General features: G+C 59.3%; 1 protein-coding gene across 1 annotated transcript; it reads right to left on the bottom strand.

Annotated features, from left to right (window-relative positions):
- Window positions 1-514: 514 nt before the first annotated feature.
- CARMIL2 (capping protein regulator and myosin 1 linker 2) lies at window positions 515-23,098 on the bottom strand. Its single transcript, XM_041400493.1, has 41 exons — window positions 23,059-23,098; window positions 21,831-21,922; window positions 21,659-21,709; window positions 21,318-21,377; window positions 19,983-20,104; window positions 19,529-19,626; window positions 18,875-18,945; window positions 18,129-18,202; window positions 16,985-17,060; window positions 16,820-16,908; window positions 16,397-16,491; window positions 16,166-16,252; window positions 15,864-15,973; window positions 15,414-15,491; window positions 15,225-15,301; window positions 15,010-15,114; window positions 14,718-14,787; window positions 14,478-14,559; window positions 13,221-13,317; window positions 13,101-13,105; window positions 12,906-12,958; window positions 12,227-12,399; window positions 11,486-11,554; window positions 10,667-10,760; window positions 10,502-10,597; window positions 9,768-9,896; window positions 8,728-8,841; window positions 8,426-8,601; window positions 7,854-7,941; window positions 7,323-7,439; window positions 6,774-6,840; window positions 5,459-5,730; window positions 3,803-3,906; window positions 3,004-3,409; window positions 2,616-2,735; window positions 2,246-2,282; window positions 1,999-2,067; window positions 1,404-1,697; window positions 1,119-1,226; window positions 776-886; window positions 515-690 (listed from the first exon to the last, which is right to left on the bottom strand). Exons 1-41 carry the CDS (start codon window positions 23,096-23,098, stop codon window positions 515-517), a joined length of 4,452 nt encoding a protein of 1,483 aa, XP_041256427.1.
- Between the last annotated feature and the right edge of the window lie 577 nt (window positions 23,099-23,675).

Genomic DNA, 23,675 nt, shown 5'->3' on the forward strand with positions numbered 1-23,675 from the left:
AATGCGTTTGGTCCGGAGCAGAGGGCAACACAGGAGAAAGCCACGGGGGTGTCAGGATCACGCTGGTGCCTCAGGGAGCTGCGGGGATGGAGCTGCGTGCTGAAAGGCGGTGGGTCGCGTCCCGCTGACGGAAGCCTGTGTCTGGCGGGGGCTGGAGAGAGCAGTACCCCATGGGGTCAGGAGCTGGAGTGGTGGAAGTGCCTTGGGAACGCTTCCTAAAAATAGCTGGCTGCCTAAAATCACCGGCTCCCCCGCTGCAGCCCACAGCGACAGAGGGGCACTGGGGACTGCCACACCACTGGATGCATCCTGCAGGCTCTGACAGTCCCTGGGCATCCTGGGCAATGCTGGTGGCCCGGCTGTCCCCATGGCGAAAATTGGGCGATGCCACCATTGGCATCCACGCCAGCCTGGTGCCCTGTCTGTCCACTCTGCACCCCAGCTGCCAACACCCCGGCACGGCGCACTTGCTTGCAGGGTTTTATTGGGAACAGCCTGGTGACATGCGGGGGCTTCACTGTCCCAGGGCCGGCTCCTCCCGGCCTGGCACTGGGCGTCTTTGGTCTACGGCAGCTGAGTCTTGTGCATTCCCAACAGTTTGTGCCAGGGCTTGCGGCTGCTCACCCTCAGTGCCTGTGCCAGCCTGCGGCTCCTCCAGCCCGGCACGGGGCCAGTCCTGCAGCGTGGCACCTACAGAGGTCACAGGTGCTGGTGTAAGCATGGGGGGACCCTTGGTACCCCAACACCTGCTACAGCAAGGAGGGGAACATCTCACCTTCAGCATCCGAGGTTGGTCCAGGCTCACCCTCCATCTCTGAGAGGGACTCGTGCTTGGTCCTGTGCCTGAGCACAGGCGAACGCCGCAGGCGCAGGGGAACGGTGCCCACTGGGGAAAACACAACCCAGCCCCATGTTAGGGTGGGGCACAGTGGCCTGGCTTCTGCTGGAACTAATCCCAGTGTTGGATTCCCCTTGGGACCTTCCCAGTGTGGCTGTGCCATTGTCTATCACCCACAGCTGGGAGAGGCAGCACCAGCACACAAGTGGAACACCACCACCAACCTCTGTTGGTGTTAAGTGCAAGGAGGGCTTTGGGTCTGACTTCACACCCAACATACCTCCCAGCTCTGCCGGGCACTCGGGCTCCCTGAGCTGCTCCTCATGGACGGACAATGCTCGGCGGCCGGTCCCCCGTGGCGCTGCCAGCCGTGCCATCAGCCGGTTGTCTGTGTAAGCAATGGGGAGGTGCCATTGGAGGACAGCCCACAGCACCCCACTTGGCAGGCCCCAGCAGCACCCAGCACCCACTGCATGCTTGGCTTCCTGCTGCCCTTCATCCCAAGGGCTCCAAGAACAGGCCAGCAGTGGAATGAATCACCCATGGGCACCTCGTGCATCCCTACCTTCAGTACTGGGTGGCGTGGGCGGGGTGCCAGCACCCACCTCCCCACCATGGCTGACCCTCCGTGGCAGTGCCACCGGCACGTTCCTGCCCAGCCGTGGCAGGCTGCTGCTCCAGCCCTCCCGGCCCCCGGGCTCCGGCAGCCCGCTGGGCTCTGCCAGGGTGAAGGAGCGCCGGGGCTGGTCGGAGCTGGTGGCCGGTGGCTCAGCGGGCAGCTGCCTTCCCAGGGCTTTCCAGGCTGGCCGGGGCTCGGCGCTGGGCTCCGTCCTGGCGGCTGGGCTGCGGAAGGGTGCGTCTGTGGGGCAGGCAGGATGCAGCTGTGGGCGTCCAGAAGCGACAGCCCCAGGGATGGTTCTTGGTGCTGGGAACCAGCCTGCGGTCAGCCCAGGGACTGGGCAGTGGGCTGGTGTCCATCTGCCAACGCCAGGGATGGGCACCCATGGGGTAGGGCACCCTCCCGAGGGTGGAATTCTGCCCACGTGCTTGTGCCCACCAGTCCCCGTTGGCTCCAGACCCCATGCTTGGTGCTAGGAGAGGGGATAAAGCCCTCTGCCCCAGGGGCTGGTGTGACCCCCCAGCATGCACTGCTGACCCACCTGTGGACACAGAGTGTGTGCGGGCCTTCAGGGATGGGGGCGAGTCTGCAGAGCTGTCTACGATGTCCCCTGCAAGCACAAGCCACCGGCCAGCATCAGTGAGCTGGGGTCTGCCCAGTGCCACCAGCACCCAACAAGGGAAAGATGTAGTGGGACCCACAGCTGGGAGTCCAAGGGGGCCTGCCCATGGCCACCCATGGGTGCCCAGCTGGGTGGGGGTCAGGGTGGGGAGGGAGCAGCCCCTCACCATCTGAGCCGGCTTTCTTGATCTCGCTGTCTTTGCTCTGCAGGGGGGAAAAAAACTGGTAAGGGGGATGTCAGGGAGGCAGTGCCCACAGAGACAATGGGTGCAGAGGGCAGAGTGCTGCTGCCAGGCTCTGATGTGGCTGCAGGGAATGGGTGCATGCCAGGAAAGGAGGGACAGACTGACAGACACCATGCAGTGTATAGGAATTCACCCCTTGCAGAGGGTCAGGTGACAGGGCAGAGGCTATGGGCAGCAGCAGCAGAGCTGGGTGCTGCCATCCCAGTGGGGAGATGTCCCCACCCTGTGGACCACCATCTCCTATCACCCTTGGAGGGGCAGGGTTCACCCCAAAAATGGAACCAGTCCCCACCTGCTGCTTCTTGCTCTCAGCAGCCGGGCCCTTGGTGACGCCGATGCGGTGGAGCATGACCTGCATGCGCTGCTCGAAGGAGCTGGACAACTCCCCCTCGCTCTTCTCCAGGTGCCTCTTCTGCAGGAGAAACACAACCCTGCCAGGAACATGGACCCACCACAGCACCTGTGGCACCCACACTCCTGCCTGCGGGGCACCCACATTCCCAACCCCAGCCATGCTGCCAGGAGATGGTGACATGGACACGACCCAGTGGGGATATCCCCAGCCATTACTCCAGTGTCCCCACATCCCCTGGTAACCCCACCAGCATCCATGGATGGGAGCAGCACCCACCAGGTGAGCTGAACAGTGGTGGTGGCTTGATGACTGTGACACTGCTTACCTTGTCATGCCTGACCCCCAGCGCATCTTCATCCTCCCCGGACAGCAAGATGAGTGACTGGGATTTGCCCTCCCGCGAGTACTTGGGCCGGATCCTCCGGGCAGAGTCAGGAGTCTGGCAGTGCTCAGGCTCTGCTTGGGGCTCGGCAGAGAGCCCCCCCTCCTCTGATTTACTCAGCGGCTTCCCTGACTCGCCTGCCTTGCTGGGGGCTCGTAAAATGTCACTGAGCATCAAGCGCCTGCTCCTAGGGGCAGTGGGACCACCCTCGGGCTCCTTCTCACACCTCGAGCCCCGGCTGGATTTGGGTTTCTTGAAGGCAAAAAAATTCCCAATTTTCTTCTTGAGGGTGCGGGAACCAGAGGGAGCCAGAGGGGCTGATCCCAGGCAGGTCTCCGGAGTTGTGGGGCTGGGGAGAGATGAAGTATTGGAAAAGGTGAGCTCCAGGCTGCCAAAAGGTAAGGGATTAGTTTTTTCACCCTGCCCACGCTGAAGGGATGGATCCAGACCCTGGACACCCCACCTGAGATGGCAGTGTCCTGGCAAGGGCACCCATTCCCATCCCCTGGGTGCTGCCTCATTGCCTCCCCGCTGTGGAACAGACTCCATGGCCACATCCAGCACACCATGGCTGCCATCCCATCCTCCTGCCCCAGCCTTGCCCTTGGCAATATCCCTGAGTGTGTTGCCTTCCCCAGCATCCCCTTTGCACTGGGACCAGCAGCATTTGCAGTGAGTCTGCTGAAACCTGGCCACGGGTGTGTGCTGGGCAGGTGAGGGGCCCTGAGCACCCCGGGCTTACGGCAGTGTTTCTGTGATGAGCCTCTTGGCAAAGAAGTCCTCCAGCCCCTCGTCCACGCGGGTGATGCTCCTGTCCTCGCTGTTCTCACAGGCCACGGGCTGCACCTGTGAGGGACAGCTGCTGTCAGCCCAGCACAGGGCAAAGGTGCCCCCGGGCATGAAGGTGTGTCTGTCACCCACCCCTGGGCATGAGCAAGTGGGTGCCCCTGCAGGATGGGTGCTGGCACACTCCGTCTCATACCCAGCATTAAACCAAACCACGATGTTATCAGCTGCATCCCACCTCTAATCCTGCTCCCTGCCTTGAGCACTGGGAGCTCCAGGCAGCCCCATGCTCCTTCCAACCCCTTGCCCAGCACGGTGGCTGAGGTATGGCACTCATACTGTGGGAGAAGCCTTTGGCAGGGATGCCTCCTCCATCTGAGCTCCAAGAAAGGGACCCCTCTGCTGCTGGTGGGTGATGGAGCAGGTGACCTGCAAGGACCCACATCTGCATCCTTCAGATGTTTCTAGTCCAACCTTGGAGTGCCACCACAGCCTGCCTGAGAGCCACCTGCTCCATCCCCATAACAAGGTGGTCCACGCCATGGCCAAGCCTTCCTCCATGGCACCTTCCTCTCCCTGGCATGTGCCACTGCATCAGTGGCATCCTATCGATGAGAGGGAGGCGCTTCCCCATCGGTGGCATTTCAATCCATAATGACTTTTCATTACGGCTGGATTGATGCCGCTCGGGAGCCGTTCCAGCCATCTGAGATCTGCTCTCCCTGTCATATCACATCCATCAAAGCCTGTCCTTGCTCAAGCCTTGGCCCACCCTGGGTGCCAGGCACGCCTGTCCCACTGTAGGGTGATGACCCCCTGGCACTGCCAACCTCCAGAGCCCACCCTGCCCGTGGGACACAGCTCCTGCCTCCCCTCCCGTGCCAGCCCTGATCCCACCATGATCCAAGGGCAAGCATCACCACAGCCGTGCAAGTCAGGGCTTTCCAGCAAGTGCAAGGATCCAGCTGCATCACGGTGGCATGGGGATGAGGTGATGCCAGCAGGATCCAACCCCAGGGACAGTGATGGAGCTGTACTCGCCACTGACTGCACCCAAAAGTTACTTTTCCTTTGGGAAGAGGGGTGCAAAGGCAGGATCCCCATCCAGTCTCCTGTTGGATGGGGGGAGCACAACCCACCTCATCACGGCAGGCAGAGCCCCACCAGCATCACCGGGAGCCGTGGTGGCCACCAGTGCTTCAGGGATGATGGATTTTGGATAAGGGGGAGCAAATGGAGCTCAGGAGGGAGGCAGCTGGAGCCATTGCCGAACACATCGCTGGCCCTCTGCACCCAAACTCTGCAGGGTTTTTCATTCCTCTCCTGGCTCCCACCACTCAGCATCTCCCAGTGGGGAGCAGGAAAGAGGACGGATGATTCCCCTCGCCCCCCCCCAGCCCCCTTGCCCATCCTTTCAGGCTGCCCCCCGAGGAGGAGGAGGCTCCGGCAGCAGCTGAAATGCAGAATAATAAACCCACCGCGTCTTTGCGCATCTTATTTTCCTGCCTTGCAACAAATACTGACCGCAATAATTCACCCAAGCGGGAAAAAAAATGGGAAAAACACCCCGAATACACCCCACCTCCCTTGCCAGCCGTGCCCCCACCCTTACATTCGGCTTGCTGGGCGGCTGCTTGTGCCGGCGGTTGGGCCGGGGCCTGGCTTTGGTGCAATGCTCCAGCTTCTCGCCGGCGGTCGGCAGGTCCATAAGGAATCCGGTGGCGGTGGCAGGCTGCGTGGCGGGGAGCGAGCCGCTCGCAGGCTCAGCATCCTTTGTGGAGGCAGGGCGTGCCGGCGGCGCGGCGGGGCTGAGTGACGGCGGCGCCCGGTGAGCTCGGAGCCCGCTGGCGTCTCGACCCGCTGCCGGCTCCAGCTCCGAGACACCTACGAGAGGCGACAGGGTCCCTGTTGGCACCCGCCCTCGCCAGGCCTCCCCATCATCATCATCACCATCATCATCACCGGCGCCGTCACCCTCGCCCACGCGCGGAGGGTCAGCGAGCGGGGCCGTGGCTCCGCCGCGGGGCGGGAGCGTGCCCGTGCCCGTGGCCCTGCCCGTGGCCGTGCCCGCCGGGAGCGTGCGTGGCGGCTTTGCGGCGCAGCCTGGGATGGATCCTGCCTCCGCCGCCGGAGGTTTGCGTGCAGGGGATGGTGCTGTGGGGGGATTGTGCGGGGATGCTCAGGCAGGGGCAGAGCCGAGCCCCGCAGCCAGCCCTGAGACGTGCAGCAGTGGAACGGCACAAACTGTGCCAGCAGCGAGCAGCGCTCACAAACATTGCCGTTTTGCTCTGCAGGCAGCTCCTCACCCCCTCCACGTACCCTCTGGATGGGTGGCAGGGTGCTGCGGGGCTCAGGGACCCCCTGGGGACACAGGGGTGCTGAGTGATGGAGTCTGCATGAGCTCTGCTTCAGCCAAAGCAGAGTGACCCATCAGCTGCTCCTGGTCTGTGCCCCCCTGAGATTCACTCCCCTCCCAGGCCTGTGGGGACAACACCAGCAGCAAGGGAAACCCATGGGCAATGTCTTCTCCCCAAGGCTGTTGGGTGAGTGAGTGTGTCTATGTCCAGCGTGGCCGTGGGAGATCCCATGGCACCCACAATCACGGACAAACTGCCTCCCCCTGGCTGGCTCTGTGGGGAGGGATTTCAGGGCATTTACTCCACTGCCCAAGGGCACTGAGCCAGCTGAGGCCCAAAACCAGCACAAGAGCAAGGTCAAGGTCAACTTCCCCCACAGACCCCCACCACAGCACTGGGAAAGGTTCTCTGAAGGGCCCAGACCCTGCTGCCCTCAGCCCATGACCACGGGGGGCTCGGACCATGAGGCTCCCCCATTGCTGCTGCGAGCCCCCCGCCCCTGCCATGCCCTGTGGAGGCAGCACGGTGCCACTGAGCCACAGCAGGGGGACAGCTCCACGGTGACCTTACTTCTCACAGTTGGTGTGGGCCGAATGCTCCTGAAGTGCTTGTTTCTCCTCCGCAGGGCCATCTTGTACTGCAGGGAGAGAGGGATGGTGGCAGCTCTGGCATGGACAGGCTGGCTGTGCCAAGACACATCCCATGGCAGCCAGAGCCAGCCAGGCTTTGCCCAGTGATGGGTGCAATCCCCCATCACCCCTAGGCTCCGAGGCTGCACCCCTTCATCTTATCCCAGCTCCAAAACCATCCAAAGTGCTGGATTGGACACTTCCCCATCCAGAGCCATGCACTACACTGGACCCAGGTCCCAAAGCAGCAACAGCAGGACAAGGTACGAGCAGCCAGGCTGCCACAAGGACACGTTCCGGTGCCAGCAGCACGGCCTGGAGGGCTGATGGTCCCATTTCCCAGCACTAATTGCCTTAGCACTACCCTGGGGGCAGCCGGGGGGTGCGTGCACCCGGAGAGGCTGTGGTTAAGCCCGGCATCATCCGGTAAGGCGGATAAAGGGCGGCTGTACCGCGGGCATCACGCGGCGGCGGCGGGTCCGGACCCTACCTCCTCTGCAGCGAGGTCCGGAGGATTCCTGCTCCTCGCCAGCGCGGTGGCATCGTCCTCAGCCGACTCCGGCAGCAGCACCAGGAGGTCGAGCCCCTGCTTGGAGAGGCTCTCTGCCTAAAACCATTAGGAAGCGCTTAAATTATCCCAGGGGCTGGAGCGTGCTCGGCTGCCCTGTGTGCTCTGCGCCGCTCTGCTCCCTACCCACGGCTGGGATTTGTGAGCGGATTTAGGCCTGATTAGCCGGTGTCCAGCCCAGCGCAGCTGCCCTGCTGCAGCAGTGCCCCGCGTCACCCGGCAGCAGCGCTGGGACTTTGCTCAGGGTGCTAATATTGCTGTGACCACACTGGGAGAGGATTACCTGGGAGGAAAACCAGCCTGGGTGGGAATTGTCCTGCTTCCCAGACTGAAAATTCATGGTCCTGGCATTGGTGTCCAGGTATCTGGACAATGCTGGGGTATCCAGACCCCCATCCTGCATCCCAGCCCCACATCCCCATCCTGCAGGTGCTGGCAGCCCCCAGCACTCACCAGTTTGCACTGGGCTATGGTCAGGTCTCCCAGCACGGCATCCACGATGCAGTCGGCTACAGCGGCTGTGACGGACAGCTTGATTTCACTGGGAGCAGAAAAAGCGTGCTCAGGGCCAGCACCCACCAGCCCTGCAAGCCATGGGGCCATCTCCCCAGGGAGGGCTTTGCTGAAGAGATGGATGCTTGGCTGTGGCACACAGAGGGGCTCCCAGGACATGCCCATGTGCTGCAGCTTGCTGGCCTGTGCTGCCAGAGCGGGAATGGGAATCAGCACTGGCTGGGATGGAGAATGCAGAATGCATCCCATTGTTGATGGTCAGGGCCACCCAAGGGGATGTGTCTGCAAGAACATCATCACCCCACGGGTTTCCCCAGCACCCTAGGGACTCATCCAAAGTGGATCCAAGCAGAAAGCAAAGCTACAGCTGGAAAACTCAGCAGCAGAACCCAGCACACCTCTACCACAATGTGGGGAGAGGAGAAGTTGCTAGAGAGCCCCCAGCAAGCTCCTCTGGCCCCAGGGCTCAGTGCCAGTGCCTGAGCAAGAAGGAAGAACAGCACATCACCCACTTCAGCTTGCTGAAGACATCAGTGACCATCTGGTCCAGGACAGCGCTGAGGCTGAGGTGGTCCTGGAGGCAGATCCTCTCCGACATGGCATTGACCAGCTGATCCCTGGCCCCGCTCTTCTGCACCACAGCTGGGCACAGGCTGTGGGCCGTGTCCAGCACCGCCTGCATGATTGCCTGCAGTTTGGGCAGGAAAAGAAGGTTTCACTTTCTTTTCTATCAGGATTCACATGGTTTTCAGTAGAACTCCCTTATCCATGGGCCAAGGCAGATGAACATCCCGTGCTGCCCATGGGTGCCCACCTGGATTTCCCGGCTGCAGGTCTGTGATGCTTCCTCCGTGAGACACTCCAGCTTGTGCTGCAGCTTGCCATTCTGGTAGGGGGTGTTTCCCGCCTCATACAAGAGGGGCAGGATCTGACATGGGAAGGGAGACAGTGTGGATCATCCCATGTCACCTCATCTTCTCTCCCCATATTTCCATGCACAGCCTGCACCCATGGCTCTCCCATGGAAGAGCATCACCCGCATCAGCTGGGGAGACCCAGTGATCTTTTGGCTTTGCTGGGCCAGGTTTGGGCATCCTTGTCCCTCACAGTCCCTGCATCCCCTCCCCTGCCACTCACTGACTCTCCTTCTCCTCTTGCACCCCACTACACTGCTTCCTGCATCAGGGAGGTCCTTAACCAACCCTTCACACCTTTCCCACATCAGTACTGTCTTAAATCCTGTCTCTGCCAGATTAAGTAACCAGGGGGGTGCCAGAGAGGTGGGGGAAAGGGGAAAGGAGGTGGTTTGAAGAGAAGCAGAGGAGGAGGAGGAAAAGGTGCAGTGGGGAGAGAAAACCAAGACCGGGAGGATCAAACAAGGTCTGACAGAGCCAGAGCTGTCAAGTCAACATGACAGATTTTGTCAGGGGCTGATGGAGCACTCTCATTGCTGGGGTGGGATGAAGATGCCCCAGGGAGGGACCCTCAGGATCCAGGGAGGTTTCTCACCAGTGTGGGCATCTGTGGGTTGCAGGGTTGGAGCACCCATCTCTCCCAAGGAGGGATGTGTGAGCATGGGGTGCCAGAGGAAGAGGGGTTGTAACCCTGTGGGGGGTGTGCACACAGCCGTGTGTCTCTGGGACAAGGGGACTAAGAACATTTTGATCTTTGTTCCAGAAGGGAATTCAGAAATTCTCAGCTGTTCTTTGATGTTTGCAAGTGCTCCATGCTGTGCATTGACGTTCTGGAATTCCCTGACTGCTGGTTAATGATGCCATTAACTAATCAATGCCCTGCTTCGATCCCAGATGGATGCTGGGTGAGCTGAGGGGGTTTCCCACGCTGTGGACTCACGCTGACGCAGAGGTTGGCATTCCTGATGGCCTCCTCGGCACACAGGATGTCCGTCTCCACCTCCCTGCCCGTGCAGGTGCTCAGGATGTCCACGTGCTTCTGCACACTCAGGCAGATCTCATTCACCATCTGGAGCACAGAGAGGCTGTGTTATGTGCCAGCGCTGGGGCAGCACTGCCAGTTCCCCTCCTTGGCTGTCCCAGAGAAGAGTGTGCTCAGAGGCAGGTTACAGCCTCTAAGAGCATCCCTTCCTAATAACCAGGGATGGACACGGCAGGGATGTGCTGGCAGGAGTGCACAGGGGGCAGGAACACACTCCATAGGTTAGCATAGCAGCAAGTTATCTCAGCAGTGCATATTCATGAAATGCATGGATGCAACCAGCAGGATTCCAGGAGATCTGCTTTCCATCCGCCCCCACCCTCACCACAGAACCATGACATGGTTTCAGCTGGAAGGGATCTTAAAGGTCCTCCTATTCCAGCCCCCCTGCCATGGTCAGGGACACCTTCCACTAGACCAGGTTGCTCCAAGCCCAACCTGGGCTTGAACACTTCCAGAGATTTGGCATCCGCAACTTCTACAAGCAACCTGCTCCATCCCTGAATCTGCTCTGCCTTCCACTCAGGAAAGGTTAAAAGGGTGTTTTGCTGCTTGCAAGAGCTCTCATGAGCAAGCCAGGGTGGTTTGGGGCAGGGGAGGAGCAGCCCCACGCAGTGCTTTGTCCATCAAACCTGCTCAGAGGAGGTGGTGAGGATGCCCTGCTGCAGCCGCAAGGTCTGTGCCGGCAGCGTTTGCCGCAGCTGGTTCCTCGTCAGGCAGGACTGGAGCTGCAAAGGCAAGAGGCCGTGAGCAGTGATGGTGGCACCTGGCCCCGTGTTCCAGCCCACTTCCCCCACCTTGTGCACGGCCTCCTCCGTCCTCTCGGGGCTGCTGCGGTAGGCCTGCGCCACGTCGCTCATCGGCAGCGGCATCGACTTGAGCGTGAAGTTCCTGCCAGGCAGAGGGGGGTCAGCAGCTGCTGCACCCAGGGCTCAGCCCCCTGCTTGTGTCCCCATGGACATGACACAGGCTCAGAGCCACCCAGCAGCCTGGATGTTGTGCTGGGGTCCAGCCCTGGAGATAGGGATGGCCAAACTCTGGCCCCCAGCAGACCCTGGTGGGGTGGCAGTGACCACGTGCCCAGGCTCTCCATGCACCCCTCTTTCTTCAGATCTCTGGAGATCCGCACAGCCAAACACCAGACAGGGAGGTGGGTGTGCCCAGTAGGTGAACAAACTTTACCCATGTGTCACGGGCAGGAAGGAGAGGACCAGCACATCACCAGCAGCAGCAGATCACCCCGTGCTCAGCAGGTGAACAAACTCTACCCATGTGTGTCACAGGCAGGGAGGAGAGGACCAGCACATCACCAGCAGCAGCAGCAGCAGATCACCCCGTGCTCACTGGGGGCTCCTCGGGTGACATGAGGCTGTGCTGGTTGGGATGCAGAGCCCAGAGGAGTCCCTGAGGCTGGTAATGGGGGTGTCATCACTAAATGGGTGTCAGGTTGCTTTTCTGGCTGCAAGGCCAGAGCTGTGGACCAGCTCCCTTGGGACATGTATGAAACTGTGTGATGGCCAGGGGAAAAAAGGCCCTGGGGACAGTGACATGCTGCTGACAGAGGCTCTTTTGCATGGCAGCAACAAGCCAGGAGGACCAAGAGGCTCCTTCCTTACCTCTCCAAAGCTTGAGCCACCTCTAGAAGCCCATGGGCCGTTGTGTTGTTCCTGTCCCAAACCACAGTCCTGCAAAAAGAAGGACCTGGGTGAGCCCTGCCCACACCCACACCACCCTGAGGTGGGTGCTAGTAAGAGTCAGCCCAAGGCTGACCCCAGGCATCAGAGAGCGTAAAAGTGGGGTTAAAATTGCAATTTTCAGTATCCAAAACCTAAACTTGGACTTTGCAAAGAGCTATAAAAGTTAGGTGGGTGCCTGGAGGGAGTGAAGGGCTGGGAGGACACATTCAGGCACCATCCTGCAGGCAGGGACAGACATCCCCAGAGGAACAGCCCATTCCCTCTCCTCTGCAGACACCCCTGCTTTGGCTTTGTGTACACAATGTGGTCAAAAATGGTGTTTGAGGAATTGATGGCAGGGCATGAGGCGAGGGCAGTGACCACAAAAGTGTCTGCAGCATGCTGGGCTGGGCAGGAGCCTGGAAAAGAGGTGGCAAGCACCAGGGCAGGGATGGAGCTGCTCTCTTGTCCTTCACATGTCCCTGCCAGCACTGCCAGATGACTGCCATGGGTGCAAAATGCAGTCATAGCATCTGACCTTGTACCAGGAGTGGTCCAGGACCTCATCCATGGCCATCAGGAGCTGTGACAAAACTCCTCTGATGGCATCAGCATCACAACCATCACACCAGGGCCACCCAGCAGAGGGTCACCCACAGGGTGTGACAGAGCTGCTGCTACCTGAGCTTGGTGTTGATCTGCAGGGCCTTGGCGAGCATCTTGGCCCCCATGTCCCCCATGGCGTTGCCACTGATGTCCAGGGACACCAGGCTGGTGTTGCTGCCCAGGGCACTCAGCAGGACGTTGGTTCCCAGTTTGAGGCGTGATTCAGCCACAGACAGTGACTGGAGAGGCTGGAAAAGGGACAAGGAGGGGACCAGGACATGTCAAGGTGCTCGTCACCCTTCAGACACAGCCTCCACCCCTGTGCAGCAGCCTCTGGGCTGGTGCTGGTTTTGGAGAGAACAAGGGATACCGAACCCTGAGAACAGAAGGGCAGTGACTGCTTAGACAGGCTGGATTTGGCTCAGATGCCCAGCAGGCAGTGAGGAGAAAAGAGAGGCTTTTTTGGGAAAGCTGTGCTGAATGCAGGTTACAAGTATCTCCTCCATGACTTTAGCCAGATACAGGCTCCCATTTTCTCAGATTTCCCACTTCTCTGTCTGAGCTTCTGCTTCAGACTGAGGAAAAACAAAAGCAGAAGGACTTGAACGGCAGTGGGAGAGAGGGAGGATTGCTCCCAGCCTGTGCAGGAAGGGATCTGGGTGGCAGCCCTGCATGGAGACTGCACAGTGGTGGCTGAGGGTGACCAGGAGCATGGATGGGATGGTTCTGGTGGCTGAGGACAAGCTGGACTTACACAATCCTCCTCCTGGGTGAGCTGGACAATGCGGTGCAGGACATCCAACAGACCTTCCCGCAAGAGAGGTGGGCGCTGTGAGGGGGTTACTTGTGCACGCCCTGGCGCCACAGAGGCAGAGCTCTGACTTCCCTCCCACTCTTGCCTGGGCTGTGACCCATCTCTGACACTGCACCAGCTGCTGGCAGTGCTGACCCTCCCTGGACCGGCAGGCAATTCCTACCAGCCCACGGGATTTTGATGGGGAGAGAGGCTCAAGGTGGCTGCACCATTCCAGCATGGCTCCAAGCCTGGGTGCTGCTGCCTTGCACTCACTTGGATTTGATGTTGAAGTTCTTCCCCAGGGAGACGTGCCTAATGGATTTGCTTCTGCCAATGGAGAGCACCAGTGTCACCATGTCGGGGTCAAAGCCTGCAGGAGATGGAGACACCCAAGGGGATGCAGCAAACCCATGGAGGTGGCACCAAGGTGGTTCCTCACAGGAGACCTGCAGAGCCACCAAGCTGCCACAGTGGGATGTTCCTGGGCAACTTCTTCCCTTCCTGGCTTCCCTGAGGAGACTGAAGACGTGTGCAGAGCTGAGGTCCCTGCTGGAGGTGCCCAGGGATGTTCCTGGGCAACTTCCTCCCTTCCTGGCTTCCCTGAGGAGACTGAAGACCTGTGCAGAGCTGAGGTCCCTGGGAAATGACCTCTGGGAAGGAGCAGCCCCTGTGGGCACTCCTGGAATGGGGGTGCCAAGGCTGTGCTGAGCCACAGGGCACGGAGGGGGCTGGAGATGGCACTTGCTCTCTGCCATCCCTCAGGGATGTGCCCCTCATCACCCACCCACCACCCTGGACACCATGGGGGGATTTCAGCTTTCAGGCAGCTGCCTGCACTCCCATCCTCGTGGCTGCACCATCCCCAGGGAAATCCAGCAGGGATATGGGCAGGGATCTGCTCACCCTGCAGCTCAACCAGCCAAGGGCACAAGGCACCAACACCCACCTACGGACTGCTCCTCCTGCACAGAGGTGCTCTACTGGGAAAGCCAGAAATATGAGTATATTTTGGCAAAGGTTGGCCAAAAATTTTGGGTGAGAGCATGAGCTTCTGGAGCATTGGTGTCCTGAAGGACTCCAAACCACATCAGCTTTCCCAGAGCCATTTGGCTACTGAGGAATTGCATGGTCTGCTGTGAGAACTTAGCAAGGCTGTTTGAAAGTTTTGGTGAAATTAACAACTGGCAGAGGTGATGTTTGTGATGATTAGGATCACTTGCCCATGGCTTTGGAGGGCACAGCAGGACAAGGCTGGCAGCAGGGGCTACAAACACCTGCAGAGAGGTGGGAAGAGTTTCTGCCCAGGGAAACCCTTTCAGTGCTTCAAACTCTGAACCAGCAACATGAGACCACTTCAGATTCAGTGAACTGAAGAGGACTGTATCATGAAAGATGCAAAATGAGAAATTTTGGCAAGTCTTGAGGTAGGAGGGCATAAAGAAATCACCTCACTCCCTGTGCTGGGTGACTGGACACGAAAGTCCAGGAGATGTAGGAGATCTTTTCCCAAGCTGGGAAAAAGCGACCTACCATTGTCAGACAAGTCCAGGTGACTGATGGAGCTGGCATCAGGGATGAGATCCTGGATGACTTGGGCCCCCGCTGATCTCAGCTTGGAAGAAACAGCAAGACATCAGTACAAGGGAAGGCAGCGAGCCCTGCAAACGAGATCCTTCTGTGGGGAGCTCAGGCAGGGCACAGAGCATCCCACGCTGCCCCACTGGGACCCCCTGGCTGGAGGGGTGCTGCCCGTGGCTGCTGGGCCCTCACCTCACAGCTGCTGAGATCCAGGTGCAGGTCACTGATGTGACTGTTGTCTGCCAGCCCCTGCAGCAACGCCCTGGAGAAGTCACCAAAGCCCCATCAGTGTAAGAAATGGGGGCACCAGCACCCACCACGGGCACCCCCAGCAGTGCAGGCAGTGGGAGGGGGGTGCTGGAGGAGGCATCCTTCCCCAAGCTCTGCCTCTCACAGCCCCTTCCCTCCATCCTCCCCACCAGCCCTGGCCAAGGTGTCCCCAGGCTGTGCTCACCCCAAATCCATTCCCGCAGCCCAATCGCACCTTACAACGTCGGCTGGCAGCCTGGTACCTGCCAGGGAGACATGGCTGAGGGAGCAGGCCTGGCTGAAAAACTCCTTGATGGCAGGGGAGATGGATTTCACCCTCCTGAAAAGGATGGGCACAACATGGCAACAACTGCAACCCAGCACCAGCCACCCCCCTGGGTACCCCACACCCCTGGGTACCCCACCCCCCTCACAGCATCCCAGGCTTACTTGTGGGAGTACACGTTTTTGGAGAGATCCAGGTGGACGAGGCTGGTGTGGGATCCGTGGAGCAGGGCTCCAAAGAGCTGCCAGGGTGGGGATGTGAGCCATGTGGAGGAGGACCCAGGGGGACTCAGCCCCTCACACAGCCCAGGGATGGAGGGGACTGAGGGCAGGGCTCACTGCCATGGTACTCACAGCATCCAAAGGACAGTCTGTGCCAGCCAGGCTAAGGTGGGAGAGTGAGTGGCAATGCTGGAGGAGGCTCTGCAGGTTCTGTGAGCAGAGGGGGCTCAGCAGCTTTGCCCCTGAATCCCACCCCCCACCCTGCAGCCCTGGAGTCCCAGTTCCAGCCTGACTCTTCCCTCCTGCTGAGCAGGGGTGAATCCTGCACAAAGGAACCCACTCTCTCATGGGATACATCACTGCTGCAGATGGCATCTGCCACACTCCCACAAGGAGATGCAGGGGGATGTCCCCAGGCTGTCCCCAGCTGCTCCCAGGCAGGCAGGGGGTGCTGCAGCCATGACCCCCCCATCCCTGGGGTGCTACAGGGCAGGGCACAGACCAGAGGAGACCAAAGCCATCCAAACCAGACTGGGGACAGTCTGAGTGGTGTCACCCTCCCCATCACAGCATGGCACTCACACTGATGTCGTCCCCAGCCAGGGTGCCGGGGTTTCCAGAGAGGTCCAGGTGCCGGAGGGAGAATCCAGTGGCTTTGTTATCTGTGAGGGCCTTGCATAACATGCTCATCCCTGCTCAGAGAGAGTGAGAGATGCAGGGCTACAGGCTCCCTGCACTGGGGAGAGCCTGGCAGCAGAGCAAGGGAACTTCCCTCCAGCCAGGACAGCAGGACATTGCATCCATGAAGGTGCCCCTTTCCAGGGTGTCCCTGCAGCCCCTCCATCACTGTTTCCTGGAGTGGGGCAAGGGCATCTGGGCTCTACCTTTGGCTGTGAGCATTGTCCTGGCCAGGCTGAGGCTCTGCAGACCCTTGGAACTCTTCTCCACGTGTCGGCTGAAGGCAGAGACCCCTGATGAGAGCAGAGAGCTCTGAATGGCTGTGCCAGCCCACCCTGAGCTGCAGCCTCCAGGACAGGACTCAGCTCCTGGTGGGATCTGGAGTTGAACATCAGTTTTTGTGGGTGTAAACTCATCCCAGCCCAGAATCTGAGTACCTCTGTCTTCCAGCTGGTTGCCAGAGAGGTTGATGGTGTGCAGGACAGAGTTGGGATGGCTGCTGAGCGCCTGGGCCATCCTCTGCACAAAGTCACTGTGGAGAGAAGGTCACCTATCTGAGCAATGTTTGGACACCTCCAGGAAAGACAGCCACCAGCCCTGTAGTCTTACAGGGACATGCCACCAGCTCCTGCCTGTGTGGCAGACCGGGCTCATCTGAGCAGCCAGAAGGAAGCAGAGCATCTCCAGGGGTGGGGGTATTCACTTCCAGGCTATGGGAGTCTCTGCTTCCAGTGAGCTTCTCAGTGTGGAGGAGATGGACCCTGGCACAAGGCTCCATGCATGGACCTCCCTGCCCCCTGCACTGAAGGAAGAAGCTGCCAAGGTCCTGCTCATCCTTGCCTTGCAACCCCTTCACTTACGCTTTCAGCCCACTGTTCTCCAGCACCAGCTCCTCCAGTGCCACTGACTTGCTGAGCATGTAGAGCAGCTGCTCTGAAATCTCCTGATTCTGGCAGGGAAGAAGAAAGCCTTTCTGGGAGCCTGGCCACATCCAGTGCACCCACAGCCACAGCCCTGGCACTCACCAGCCTGAAATCCTTGCAGGAGAGCTTGGTGAACCACAGGTTGAAGGACAAGGCAGCAACACTCAGAGCCACATCCCTGCAGGGTGACAGGAAGGAAGGAGCCAAGGGCCAGGATGAGCCAAAGATAATCCCAAACAGGTGACCCAAAACACCCAACTGGGGCATGTCCCAAGACATCCAGCCCCAGGGGGCCCCAAGCCACCCAGGATGCCAGGACACAGCCATTCCATCCAAACTGGAGGTGCTCCAACTGACCCAACCCTGGGATGCTCCAAGACACCCAACCTCAGTGTGTCCCAACACAACAGAACAGGACTGAGGATTGTGGGTTTAAAGCAACCCACAGGTACAGATCATCTTCCCCAGATTATTCCCTTGGGGAGAATCAAATGAATCAAAATATTTGCATGTTTCTACCTAAACCCCGGGGTTTTAAATTCTTTTTAAATCTGAGCTCTCATGTGAGCAGCACCACAGGTTTTAGGTGAGTGGAAACAAGTTTCTTTTTTACTTCCTCATCCAAAGAAATCTCTAAAACCGTCTCCTTTTTCACCAGCTGAACACAGATCCTCTGTTCCCCAAAACACTCAGACCAGAACTTTGACTCGCTGTGGCTCAGCCTGGCAGCTGCCTCCCCTGAGAGCTGAGCCCTTGCTCTGTCTTTCTTGGGATGGAGACGTGGCTGAGCCCCACAGGGAGAACTCAGCTGGAGCACACAGCCCCACTATCAGGCTATAACCAGGTGATAATGAGGTTATAACATATCTGGGGGGGCTGGTAGGGAGCAGTGCAAGTTTCAGGGTGGCAAGCTGCACCAGCTGCTTTGCATAGGGAAACACCTGACAGCCACGAGCTGCAAGAAGCCACGGTGCCATGGGGGTTTCAGCCCTATAAACAGCTCCCAGGATGATCTGAGAGTTAAAAATGAACAGAGAGGCTGCCTGGACTCGCAGCTGCTGCCCCGTGGGACGGGGCTCAGAGCGTTGGTGAGGGGGAGTGTCAGGCTGCAGATGTGGCATCCCTGGAGCGTGTAACCTACAAAAGCTTCTAACACGGGCAGGAGAGCACGCTGGGCCCCCAACAGGGGCAGGGAGAATGAGGATGAGTGCTGGGACAGTGCAGGCAGCATGGCTTGGGGACTCACCGGCTCTCCAGGTGGCTGAAGTCCAGCAGGTTGAATTCCCGGCAGTCCTGGCTGTGGTAAATGTTGTCCACGTCCTTCCCAGAAGGATGCACACATGGATCAGGCTCAGCACCGGGTCCTGGGGAGGGCTCAGGTCCCTGGTGCTGCTGGAGGGAGCTGAGCCCTTGGGGAGCCCCTTCTGGGGAGTGCCTTGCCTAATCCCAAAGCCTAAAACCTTCCCTAATGCTCTGGCTGCCAGGGGACATGTCCCAGCTTGGTGGGACTGACTGGTGAGTCTTGGACAACTTCTGCAGGGAATGGTCAGAGGGCAACACAGCCCAGGCTGGTGGGAGAGAGGGTGTGGGGAGAGGTGAGCTGGGATCAGTGTCCAGAGGAATGGGGAACAGGGAGTCCTGCTATGGCTGGGTTCCAGCAGGATTCTCCTCTATTAGGACACCCAGCAAGGTCCCACATCGGGGGACAGGGAGTCCTGCTGGGTGGGTCCCAGCAGGATTCTCCTCTATTAGGACACCCAGCAAGGTCCCACATTTCCAGGGCCTCTCTTTAGGTGACAGTCTGGGAAACAACCTGGTCCAAGGCATGCCGCTCCCACCTGCACTTTGGTTCCAGCCCACCGGGGAGCAGGGGGCACTCAAGCCAGGCAAAGCTGCAGCTCCCAGCCCCAGCAGCTCCGAGGGGCAGGCACAAGCATCCTGTCACCAGGTGACACACTGCCACCGCTGCATCCAGGGGCTGGGCCAGCTTACCCACTGGATCTCCTCGCGGAAGGCAAAGCCGTTGTAATCACACAGGGCAGCGTAGGTCTCTGAAAACCCCCCTGCAAGGAGAAGGCAGTTTGGGGGCTGACCTTCCCAAGGGGACACGGAGGAGAACTTTGGGGAGAGTGGGAAACAGGAGAGGGATGACAGGGACTCAGAAGTGATGCTCCCCCTTCCCTCCTCACAGGGGAGAGATCTACTGTCAGCCCCCAAAGGGGCTGTGGCTTGCTTTGCTTGGTCCATGTGGATACCAGGCAAGGCACTTTGCTGTGGGGAAAATGGAGGGATCCTGCTCCAGACTGCAGGAAAAGCTCCTGGCTCTGCAGTGGTGCCGTATGAGGTGGGTAGAAGCATGCATAGCTACAGGTCCTTGCAGGTAGATTCTGAGCAATATTGCCTGCTGTCCTGCTTCTTCCTGGGGAGCTACACCCCCTCAAACCTGCTCCTGCCTCTTGGGATGGGGCGGGCTGGTGGACAGAGACCCCAGCAGCAGGGCTCCATCTGACCAAAGCCATCACAGGTGCCCTGCCAGCAGAGGTGAGGGCTGTCAGCAGAGCTGCTGCTGATGGATGCAGGGCTGGAATGGTCCTCAGTGCTCCAACCCTCCTGGTCCTGCCTGAGGGGGGGTATGGCAGGACTTACCACAGGGCCCAGGGTTGCTCTGCAGCATTTCCTCCAGAGAGTCTGTGATCTGCTGGATCCTCTCATACAGGCTGGGGGGGCAGTTCTTGAGCAGTGTCCTGGGGAGGGAGCAGAGGGCTGTGTCAGGGTGGGCCAGGAGAAGAGCATCCCCACCACTCTATGCCAAGCTACAACCCTTGTGTGTAGGGTGGCCAGAAATATTCAGTCAGGGAATAGGGTCTGGCCTCCATCCATGTGTTTTTCTCCTGCTAAAAGCAATGTTGCAGATCCATCCTATATTTGGGATTTTCTAGCTACAGGTGTCCCAGTTCATGGCAGGTGGGTTGGAACTAGATGATCTTTAAGGTTCCTTCCAACCCAAACCCTTCCAGGATTCTGCAGTCTGGGGCTTTTCTGGGCAAAGGGGTTGCTCTGGTTCCTGCACAACCACCCCTCAGGAGCAAAAGACCCTTACCCAAGGGATGAGTCTGGAAAGACCTTCTTAAGTGACATGGTGACATGGATAACAACTTGCTCCAAATCATCCAAGGACATGAACCGGAAGGCATAAGACGCTGCATCTGTTTCTATGACAACCTGCAGGGTCCAAAAGATGAGAGATTCCTGAGTGAGCTGGCAGCACACAGCGTCCCCAAGCCCCCAGACACAACGGTGACAGCCATCAGCTCCTCACTGCCAACCCAGCCATAAGCACAGAGAATGCCGTGAGCACCAGGAATTTAGGATAAAGTACATTGGTGTGCCAGAATAAGGCATAAACCTCCTGAAAATTCAGCTTAAGCTGATGCAGAGGCAGCCCGATGCAGCGAGGTGAGAACAGCCTTGTCTCTGCCTGCAGCAGCTGCAGCTGGAGCATGGAGGTTTCATCCCTGAATTTATTTAATCGAGGTTTAGGGCTTTTTCAGCTTATGGTTCCTACCAGAAAAAAAAAAAAAAATCCCATGGCAACATGCTCCCTGATTTAATTACACGCTGATTGAGGCGTGGGAGCAGGATGACAATTATCTGCTGGCATCGTGCAGGACGGCGCTTCCGCCAGTGCCCGGGGCTGTGGAGGCAGGAGAGCGTGGGACCGCCTGCACTTTAACAATCCCTGGGCTTTCCACGTCCCAGTCAAATGTCTTGCCCCCCTCCACCCTGAGGCATCAGCTCCCTGCACCCCTCTGTCTGTGCCCAGCTCCTTCAGCTCTCTCCTGGAGCTCAGCCACGCAGCCTGCAGAGCAGCAGAAACCCCGTGTGGAGGCTGAGGCCGTGGCTGCTGCTGATGCTTTAGCAAGAAAAAGACATCCAGAGAGGATGTCAGAAAGGACCAGACAGGAGGTTAACCAGGACCACAGCCCTGTTTTGGCCAATACATCCAAGCCTTGATATCCAATTTCTCTCTTCCATGGTTTCCACTGCCACATCTGCCCTATGTGCCCGCCCCTCTCTAAGAGGATTAACGGGGTTTAAAACACTCTCCTGCTAAATTTGTCTTCACCTTGGTAAGCCTGCCGCCATTTGTCACCTTGTCCCTGCTGAGCAGGAGGTGCCATGGCCAGGCACTGTCCGTGGATGCCAGAGGGGAAGAAGTGCAGGCACCCACCCAGCACCCCTGGGCGCCTCCCTGCACCTCCAGCTGCAGGGCAATGCCCCTGATGAGGTCAACACTGGTGGCCCTCAATGTGCCACGGGGGACCAGAACACCCCCAGATCCTGTGGTGGGCCCTGGACCAGGGTTTGCCATGGGGGAGTGGGCAGAAAGAGTGGTAATTCCCAGGCTGGGTTTGTCCCAGTTTGTCCCACTCACCACGCTGGGCTCTTGGACTGTCATCTCCCTCACCTCCAGGAAGCTGAAGCTGCTGTGAACCTGTGGGTGAGAAAAGCAGGATCAGCCCCAGTGCTGATGGAGAAAGGAAACCCAAGGGTTCCCCCCAGCTCCCACACTTTCCCATGCCTTAAGCAGTGCTTGGCCTTGGCCTCACCCTTTACCAGCCCCCAAACAAGACCCTCTCCCCTTCCCCCACCTCTCTCCTCATCCTGCTCTTGAGGGCTTCCCAGACCCTGTGGCCCAGGTGACTCAGGGGTCACTCCCTGCAGTGCCCCAAGCCCCCCCAAACCCCAGGGCTGTACCAGGGTCCCCACACTTACCCTCACGGGCAGCATCACAGGCAGCACATAGGCTCGCCAGGGTGTCAGGACCTAGGCAAGGTGTGACAAGGGACCATGGTGACATGGAAGCCACCCTGTCCCTCATTGCAACCATAAAACACCTTCCTGGGGGACCCAGGAAAGCAGGAACCGGACCAGACTCTACACATACCAAGATAAAGTCATCATACTTGGATTTCACCTGCAGCTGGATGCTCAGCACCAGGAGCACCTTCTTTGTCCCCAGGAAGGCGGTGATGCCCTCTGAAAAGACCAATGGCCACATGAAATTAGGTGGCTGAAGTCCCTGGTCCTCTCCCATGCGCCCTGTTGCTCTTGAGGATACTGTCCCCACCTGAATCATGTCCTCTCCCTCCACACCTGAGTCAGACCCTGGTTGCTGTCAGACAAGCCTCACACTCACCACCTGTGGGTCTCCTCTGCTGCTCAGGTGATGCACCCACCTCCCCATCTTCTGCCACAGCCTCAACCAAGCACAGGCTTTGGGGTTGCTGGTTCACACTGCCTGTGCTGCCTCACCCACTGGGAGCTGGCACTGAGAGATAAGAGGGTCCTGATCTCTCTTCCTTTCCAAATTTACCACCAGGGAGCAGCTGGTCACCAAGTCCTTCCTCTCCACAGGGCAGCCAGGGTGGTCACATGTGCCAGCCTCCCCAAGGTCACAGACTGGTCACTCCCACCATCCCTGGGCCGGTGAGAGCATCGCTCCTGCCCTGAGCACCAGCTCTGTGCCTTCCTGATTCATGCCCCTCATGGGAGAAACGGGACCAAAACCACAGCTGTCCATCACTGTGCAGAGCAAACCAGGCTGTCACAATGCCATCAGTGGTTTGAGCCACGGGCCCCAGGGACCCACCCTGGTAGAGCCTGGACCTGAGGCTGTGGGGACGCGGTGACCCAGCTCCTTCCCACCTCACCACAAGCCTCGGTGGGGCTGAGGAGGCTGAAGGGCCCCGAGATCTCAGTGGCCTTTTGCTTTTTCAATCAGCCAAGAGAGGCTGTGAGCAGTGGTATTTCACACCCCCCATGCTGTGCTTTCCTAGGGAGCTTCTGGGGACCCCCAGCTGGCCAGAGGAGCCCAAGCCCAAGGGACTGAGCCCACCAAGCTGCACCCACAAATCTGAGCTGCACAGAATCCCATCCTTGAGGAGCCAGGTTATCTGGGGATGCTCCTGGTCCAGGGTCCATCCTCAGGCAAATTCGTAGACAAGAGGAAGCCCCAGACACTGCAGGGCTGTGAACCCCCCTGAACCTCATCTGTTGCAGCTGAGGGACCCAAAAGTGACTCTGCCAAGCCCAGAGAGGGCCAAGCAGGCCCGGTACGGGCAGCTTCCATGTGGCAGCGGTGCCCCGGCAGCGCGGCGGCGGGCGATGCTTACCTTGCAGCTCCGTGGGGATCCCTCCGGGGGACACAGCCATGCTTGGGACCGCGGGGCCACCTGCCCGGGGATGCGGGTGTCAGGGCAGCATCCTCGGGCGCCGCGGGAAAGGCACCCTGCCGGGAGGAAGCGCTGAGGTTACCAACCGGCAGCGCCGCCGCCTCGGTGCCTCCTCCCCCTCCCGGTGCCTCTTCCTGCCCCGTCAGGCGAGATTTACCGCCTGAGCAGGAGAAGAGAAATGAAAGCGACGGTGCCCACGGCCCACCGGCCCCGCCGGGAGGAGAGGGCGTCACTGCCAGCACCCTTCTCCTGCCGTGTACCTTCCCCTGCTGAGCAGGACACCCGCCTGCACGAAGCATCTCCCCACGGTTCCAGCCTTCCACGGCTGAGGATCCGTGACCTCTCCCTATCTCCTTGAGGTGCTTCAAGGGACCTATTTCTGCCTGAAGATGGTCGGGGTGTGGGGTAAGGGCAAGTCTCCCCTTCCCAGCACTGGGCAGCCAGCCCAGCTCCATCACCTTGCACTGGGAATCTGCAAGGGGAGCTAATGGAGATGGGCGCTGGTCCCACTACAGGCTGCTCTCTGGAGGATGGATGCTGCTGCCCATGGGAGGATG

Source organism: Onychostruthus taczanowskii, unplaced genomic scaffold (assembly GCF_017590055.1).
Source record: "Onychostruthus taczanowskii isolate IOZ18803 unplaced genomic scaffold, ASM1759005v1 scaffold18, whole genome shotgun sequence".
Classification (NCBI taxonomy): domain Eukaryota; kingdom Metazoa; phylum Chordata; class Aves; order Passeriformes; family Passeridae; genus Onychostruthus; species Onychostruthus taczanowskii.